Genomic DNA, 8,067 nt, shown 5'->3' with positions numbered 1-8,067 from the left:
CAAGTCTTCCAACAATCTGTTGGAATTCCCATGGGTACCAATTGTGCCCCATTGTTAGCAGATCTATTTTTGTATTCTTATGAAGCAGAATTTATTCAAAAACTTGTACGTGAAAAAAATGAATCACTCGCTGTGGCCTTTAAGTCAACATTCAGGTATATCGACGACGTATTATCAATTAACAATTGAATAATCAATGTTATTTCCATTCTTATGTCGACTCGATATATATATCCAAGTGAACTTGAAATAAAAGATACCACAGAGTCTGCGTCATCTGTTTCATATTTGGATATTTTACTGGAAATGGACATTGATGCTAACCTAACAACAAAACTTTATGATAAATGCGATGACTTTATTTTTCTATAGTCAACTTTCCTTACTTATGTAGCAATATACCTTCATCACCTGCATATGGTGTTTTTGTCTCTCAGTTAATTCGATACGCAAGGGCATGCTCTTCGTATGAACAGTTTCTAAGGCGAGGCAACCTACTGACAAACAAGTTGATAAAACAGGACTATCAACAGTCTCGTTTGAAGTCATCTTTTCGTAAGTTCTATGGTCGATACAACGACCTTGTCAGCAAATACAATCTTCCACTAAGTCGCATGCTGACTGACGTTTTTCGTACTAATTACTAGTATTAGACCATAATTAATCACTCAATTGTCTACGGACTTTTCCGTTTTTCCCCGATTACGACAAAGAGCACACGGTGGGTGTGACCGGTCAGCAGAGGATGCTTACTCCTCCTAGGCGCCTGATCCCACCTCTATCTTTTTTGAAGTCCGTGTTGCTCTGCTTTGAATTTGTATTTCGTTTTATGGATTTTTTATATGGTTGACGATTTGTTATTTTCATTTTTTCATTCAAGATGATCCTGCTGTTGACATTCAGAGTGAGGATGCTTTGATTTCAAAGTTTCATTATAAAGTTCAATCAGGTCCTGATTTAAAGTTACATCCAAGCTTGGATTTAAGAAGGTGTAAGAACTGCATTACACAATTTAGAAACTATATATCTATGCATAAAATATGTCAGATATCAAGATATGATTTAGTTTGCAGAACTTGTTATCAACATCTGAGAGAAAACGTGTTCATTAACAAATATTCACAAGGTTTTCCAGAAAAACCATCAGATCTTGATTTAACATCTTTAGAGGAACATTTCGTTGCTCCACGGATACCAATTATCAGTTTCCACTGAGTTCCAACTAGAGTTTAACCAATGATTTTTAATCCTAAATACATGTTATATTACTGACAAAATTGTTTAATTAATATACTAGTCCAGCGCACACTTTGCAAAAGTTGTTTCCCTTAACGGTGTCACCCAAAAGATCAAAAAGGAAAAAAAAAAACTTTCCTCTTCTTTATGCAACCAAATATTCGAGTGTCCTGTGATGAAATCATTCGGAATTTAATTCATTCCTTCGATGTTTGGGTTTTTCAATCCCGGGGCAATCAGAACGCACAACGGAAACGGATTTTAAATGTCAAATGACAATGTCACAAACTTCTAAACTACAAAGGCTCCTGTGAAAAATCTATCGGTTTTTCCCTCAAAGAAAATTCAGATATGAAGGGATTTATAAAGACCAAATTGAGGCGGATCGGTTTATCATTTTACAAAGACACCTCTTAAAAGGCTTATTTTAAATTGTTTGAAAGTTCTTATAATACATTCACTCTCATAATCAGAGAAAATGTCAAATATTGGGGAAGGGGTTGGGGTTTGATTAATTTCACAAGTTTGCGGTGCATAAATTTTCACTTTATATTCATTATATCTGTAAAAGAGCTTATTTCTTAAATATAGGAATATGGGAAAGGTCTATGTTACTAGTTTCTTTGAAACCAAGATTTCATTTTATCCTTGTTCGTAATAAAAATTGACGTACATAAGTTCTTATAAAATTAAGAATAGAATTTGTTGTTCAAAAGTGTTTCCAGAAATGGTATTGAAGACACGAAGTGCAGAAAATCGTGTCAACATTTTGCAAATAAACACGTCATAATACAGGTATATATATGTAAAGTTAGTGCCTTATGTCGAAAGGTGATTTATTCATTAAAAGATAAATCTTATAAACCCTTTTACAAATAACTTCTGCTAAAAATACCCACGTCAGCTAACTGTCAGTAAGACATGATTATAAATATCGGGTAGGTCGCGTCTCACTTTTCTGGACTCAACAATTTAGTTCTCTCGATTTACAAGACATCAAAATACAAAACTGCTGATGAAGATGATAAGTAAAAGTTTAGCTTGGTATGTATCCGCGTTTGCTGAATTCACTCCTGTCATACTGCTCTTGCAGTCTATGAAGTGAAGTTGGACTTCCGGTGAAGAGTCGTCTGCTACGCAAAATGTCCAGTTTGTGTAGCCATGGCAAACAGCACCTGTGTGAAAATTCAATTGCAGGAAATGAACATACAGACACTATACTCTGTCCCGAGTTTTTGCTTCCACCACTTTTTGCTTGATATTTCAATAATAGTAAATACCTTTGAGCTCAAACTACGTTCATCCACTAATATGAAAAATGTCCAGATTATCTGTTTTGAAACGCCCTCTCTACCGCTTCAGGTTTCAATACACATCCAAAAATTGAAAGTCTACGGAGATTTTGCATTGGATCAGCCATTAATAAGCCCGGATGATAATGTTAAAAAATTGCGCGATGTATTCCGAGTGTATTCCGAATGGAGAAAAGATGTAAACATTTCCCATTACAAATCTCCGTAAGAAAATTGTTTTCGTTCCTGTGAAATTTTATGAGTGAAAAGGGATAATTCTTCATTGAAGATATCTTGGATATATTCCCTTTCATCGATTTCAATTGTATTTTTTTTCACAGGTATGTGTATTTTTATTAAAAATCATCAAAAATTGATGGAAGCAATAACTTGGGACAGACTATTGACAAAAAAGTGCCTCATGCTCATTTTCAACGAAAAGTTATATTAAAAAATCACAAAATGTATATTGTATGATATCGCTATGTATGTTTTGTAAATGGTTAAAAAATTTTTTAAAAGGTGTCCAATTTAATGCAATTTTATTTTTTCCCTTACAAATTCACAATTTACAGATTACCTAGTACGGTAGCGCTGTGGTCATTAAAAAGTTCTGATTTTTGAAGATTATTGAGCTTACAAGAGTACTTGAGTTAACTTTATAATCATATTTTTCGGATATACTATAGTACAGTAGCGGTTTGTATTATAAGGTTTGATTGAGATTTTCAGTAAAGAGTACATGAGCTAACTTTAAATGCATACCGTATTTGCCATCCATGTTTACAGCAATCATTGCCCCATGGAATGATGGGTAAAATTTTATAATGGGTGCCATCGCTTTCTGTAACGCTGTTGTTGGATCAACCCCAGCCTGCATTTGTGACACTGCGTTAAAACTGTGAACATTGAAAGAATATCTTTGCGAGATCATCCTTTGCTCTTTTGACATTAATTCATTTCTTAAATGAATTTTTATACATTTTCATTGAAAGTCTGTTCCAATTGAGACATAGAAAGAGAATTTGGAGAATAATTTATGCATGTGCATTAGTTAAATTGCTAGAAATAAGAAATAAGTTTAAAATCGCAATTTTAAGTATATCTATTTTTTTATTTTCATTCAATCTTACGATTTCTAAACTTAAAAAGCCATTTAATCTAATTTGATTAAAGGATGAATTAAAAGTTACCTATGTTACAACACAACTTGGTAGTTTAAGCTTATAAATGGTTATTTAAAAAAACAATAAAATTATGCTAAACTGGTGTTACATAAAAATGTATGACTTTATTCTCTTTATTTTTCAGTTAAGAAAATAAGGCAAAATTTCTTTAAATAAAGGCTGATTTGTACAAGAGATTAATATCAAGTCAACTTCGGTAATTATTACGTTTCTCAATGGTATTACATTGTGAAGTGGGCAATTTATATAAAACAAGATAGGTAAATTTCGTTTAGCCTGTCAAATAGGAGATACAGCCAGAATCAAGTTATTCAGAAATACATACGATGGAAGAAATCTCATCATGACGTCACCATTTCCGGTCGCCGCTGCTCCGCCAGCGCCATTCATTGCGTAAGATCCGGCGCCCATTATCGGAGAGTCCCCAACACGTCTAAAAATAAATCATCATTATATTTTTAGTAAGCTAACAGCATTGTAGAACTTTAACTCTCTATACAGTGTTTTATTTTACCATAAGACTTCGGGACTATTACCCGGGTATCTTATATGTGAGTCCATTGGTTGACGTTCCAGCACTGATTCTTCCTGATTGGTCAATAACAATCATTCCGATTGTGTCGTGATTATCTTCGCCAATGTTGTGCGCAGAGGCACTCTGAATGTCGTTACCAGGACTGTCCTGTTCCTCGGGATCCTCCATTGTCTGTGTTTTGGGAGTGTAAGGCCCACAACTTTGCCGCGGGTCCGGCGTGACGTCCTACACGATGAGATAAAGTCCACATATATCGGGAAATTTGTTGCTTGTGATCAATCAAATGTGTCAAACAATCAAAGCACTAAGCACAGGTTATAGTTTTTCATAACATTTCTATTAAGAAAACAAAAACGCCAAAACTTAAAGCAGACTTCAATGTTACAGTAACTACTCTGTATTATTTGTTAAGTCCCCGGTACATTAGTATAATGCATGCACCTGTCTAAAGTTCGGCTGGCAGTGGCTCGCCAACCAGGCTTTCCATTTGCTCAGAGACCTATTCCCTGTTAAATTTGTTTCGCTGAATCCCATCTCCAAGGCAAAATTTGTCGCTGAAACAAAACTGAATATTTTTATAACATAAAAAAGGGAAATCTGCACTAAAAGAGAGGTGTGTATCTTAAACTTGTCAATCAGTGAGCCACCTACCCAAGTCCCCCACCATCAGGGTGTGGTCTGTGTGGTCCATCACCGCCCGGGCCACAGCTATGGCGGTCTTCACCCGGCGGAGACATCCCACGGCACCCACATCCATGGTCGACCTAGAAACACACTTGGAAAGATTGACATCCATCAGTACATTGATGTCACAATGGCAGGGGTGTTACCGTCTTAAAGGCTTACTCCTGCTACCGATTCCGTAAACATTGGATAGTATTTAATGATTGGTAAACACGTGGTTCTTTCTACTAAAAATTACTTTTTGATTTTTAAATCTCAATGATAAGATTAAAAACGGGTTAGAAGTGTAATTGAATTATTACCTAGGAAGACAACACACTAAAATTGCAAAAATTGTTCAATTCTACCAACCATAATTTTCCGAGTAGCTATGTTACAGAATCAATTTATTTCAGTACAGGAAGCATAATATCTTTGCTAGCCAGGGGTCTGATTCGTTTATTCTCATAAATGAGTTACTAGTAGTTTATTGCCTAGCAAAGATGAAAGCATCCACAATTTCGTTGAATATTACAAATTCCTGAGTGTGCGCCCCCTACCCGTCCATAATCATGGCGTCCAGAGTGGTTTCCCCTTCTTCGTCAGGACTTCCGTTGGGTCCCACCGTCCCCCGACACTGCTCAGCCTCGCATTGACTACATCCGCTGACCACGGCGTCAACTGCACTTCCGTTGTTCAGCAATGTGCCCCAAGCTGTACAATTAAAGTAGAGGACCAGACTAATCAGTAAATTGTGTGTGTGTTGGGGGGGGGGGGGGGTAAATATTTGTCACTGTCTAGTTTCAGCTCGCTTGAACCAAAGCTTCTATTCGCGAATCGCCGCTCTTTTTTCAAGCTCCGCCTCTTTTTTGCTAGCGCTCTCGAGCGCTAGCAACTACGTTAGTCTTTTTCACTGGAATACGCATGCTCAACTCCATAGTAGGGGATTCTGGGAATACTGTACTACTGTAGATAAACTGTACCATTTGAATTTCGTTTTATCATCTTCACGTGAAGTTTTGTGTTTTATTGAAAATGTAAAAAAGTAACAGTAGCTTAGGTATTATAATTCAAAGTTATTTTAAATATTATGATAAATAGCTAGCTTTATCTTAAATTTTCTTCAGGCTCGGAAAACAACCTCAGATATGTTTTCCGATCTTGCCGGAAATGTCGGAAAGGCCCGAGAAGATACGACTGCTACACAACAGTACCAATGATTCTTGAAAATGTTCACCTCGAAATTGAAATTACAGTAGAAACATAATGATTAAGGCACAGTCAATGAGCTATGCCATTGCCGATGTGAAGCCCACTCTAGATTCACAGTTCTGAATTGAGATCCCACTCCAGCACAATTCCAGTACACCACTGTGCCTTCTTATTGTTAATCAATCGATTCAGGAATTTAAACCAATGTTTTAGAAATCTGCTTCTGTGTTTTAGGATGGCTACGGCGCTAGCTCGCCAATCTTTTTAAAAGATAAGCTTGTACAATTTACGTCATGGATGCAACATCGCTGTATTAACATGGCGGCAAAATCTGAAAAACTATATTGCCGAAGAAGTCTCAGCTGTTCTGATCATCTGTTACCCGTCTTCAGGTCTTCAGTCTTTTAACTAAATACATTTTCGACTTACTGAGCCGAATTTAAACAAAACTTGGCATAAAGCATGGAATACGAAGGCTATGTTACATTGTATATAACTACAAATCCAGTAATATTTGTGAGTGATGGTGGATTTCTATGTCTTCAAATTATGCCTTTCATCGGTCAGAAGGACGCTCCATAGAAATCAAACTAAATGATCGTTTTACGGCTAAAATGTTTCTAACTGCCATAGCCTGTATTAGCCTTTGAAATTACTACGTATAAAAAATAACCTTAGAGGCCATTATGGGTTACATTGAGGTCAAAATTTTTGTTATGCATACATGAAAGAGATAAAGATGAGGCAAGCTAGTATAAAGAAACTTTTTATTTCATTCATGTCATATCCTCAGCTGGACTCAGAAAGGGGCACTAGTCGGGAGAATGGGGTAGATATATCATATATATGTGTCAGTATAGAAGTTACCGCTCGTATGGTCTTTACTATGATAGAGTCACTAGATAAAAAAGTAAAACAATCAATGTAAGTTCTGAAATTCATTCTGATTAAACATTTGGTTTATAAAACTGACTATATATGTTTAGTCTTGATTTAGGTGAAGGATCGTTTAACAGCGTAAAACCATAACTTTATGTAATCAGGCCGTCTAAATATTGGGACGATTGATGTTAGACAAATGATCGTGCACATATACTTAGACCACATACTAACTAAATAAAGGGCAGCCATGGCAAAACAATCCACAACGAATGGAGCTGATTTTTTTTCATATTACAAACGATGTTGTTATTCTAATTTGCTTTCTCGTATAAACTTCCGTAATGTTATATGTAACGATCCAGTAAAAATGTCCCTGTTTAGAATTAGATTGAAACGAACAACGTTATACTGAATACCTCACCTTTGTACCTATTCTTGTAGCATACTACAGGTGTATGGATATCATTGAAACTGAAACACGAGAACTTATTATTGTGGAAATCAATTTAAAATTATTATGAGTAAAGGGCTTTTGTTGACTTACATGGATATTTTTTCCTATCTATATTCAGGGTTTAGTAATTTGATTAGATATACAGGTGACTATATAAATTTATCTTTTTTAAAAGCACATGTATAGAATATTACGTTGATTTATACATTATCAGGCATAATGTATCATATTACTGTAGTTTACAAATATTACTTACCTGCCTTCGTGGAGTTGGTCACTGGCCAGGTGTTGATCACGATCCGCACCCCAGACCCCGCCCCTACCATCACCCACAGAAGAACTGCCCAGTAGAGTCCCAGTCCCATCTTTGTCTGGTTCCGTTCTCCCCCCAAGACCGTCTGAGAGCCTCCTTACTACCTGTGATTACCTGTCTGGAATGTGAGAGTGTGACAACCTTAGATGCCGAAGTATCACGGATACATGTACTTATATTTATTTAAATGAGTTAAAAGTTTGTGCTTGATGTATACATCAATTGCAACTTACTGAATTACAAGGATCAAAGTTTTTAGAGTAGGTCTATCTGTCATTGATAGGACCTAATCT

The 8,067-nt window shown here is 36.0% G+C and overlaps 1 protein-coding gene across 1 annotated transcript; it reads right to left on the bottom strand.

Annotated features, from left to right (window-relative positions):
• Positions 1–2,042: 2,042 nt before the first annotated feature.
• Positions 2,043–7,913, bottom strand: LOC128157510 (N(4)-(Beta-N-acetylglucosaminyl)-L-asparaginase-like). The gene is made up of 8 exons (XM_052820093.1): positions 7,718–7,913; positions 5,474–5,627; positions 4,902–5,014; positions 4,692–4,804; positions 4,252–4,475; positions 4,041–4,148; positions 3,294–3,427; positions 2,043–2,411 (listed from the first exon to the last, which is right to left on the bottom strand). The coding sequence occupies exons 1-8, from the start codon at positions 7,824–7,826 to the stop codon at positions 2,233–2,235; spliced, it is 1,134 nt and encodes a 377-aa protein (XP_052676053.1). The 5' UTR covers positions 7,827–7,913; the 3' UTR covers positions 2,043–2,232.
• Between the last annotated feature and the right edge of the window lie 154 nt (positions 7,914–8,067).

This window comes from Crassostrea angulata, chromosome 7 (genome assembly GCF_025612915.1).
Source record: "Crassostrea angulata isolate pt1a10 chromosome 7, ASM2561291v2, whole genome shotgun sequence".
Taxonomy (NCBI): Eukaryota; Metazoa; Mollusca; class Bivalvia; order Ostreida; family Ostreidae; genus Magallana; species Magallana angulata.
Note: the sequence above shows the minus strand (reverse complement) of the source record. Positions and strands in the feature narration are given on the sequence as shown.

Coding starts and splice junctions, on each gene's coding strand:
- LOC128157510 (XM_052820093.1), bottom strand. CDS start 7,826: ATGGGACTGGGACTCTACTGGGCAGTTCTTCTGTGGGTGATGGTAGGG. Junction 4,805..4,901: donor CCTGATGGTGGGGGACTTGG/GTAGGTGGCTCA, acceptor GTTTTGTTTCAG/CGACAAATTTTGCCTTGGAG. Junction 4,476..4,691: donor GCCAGCCGAACTTTAGACAG/GTGCATGCATTA, acceptor CTCATCGTGTAG/GACGTCACGCCGGACCCGCG.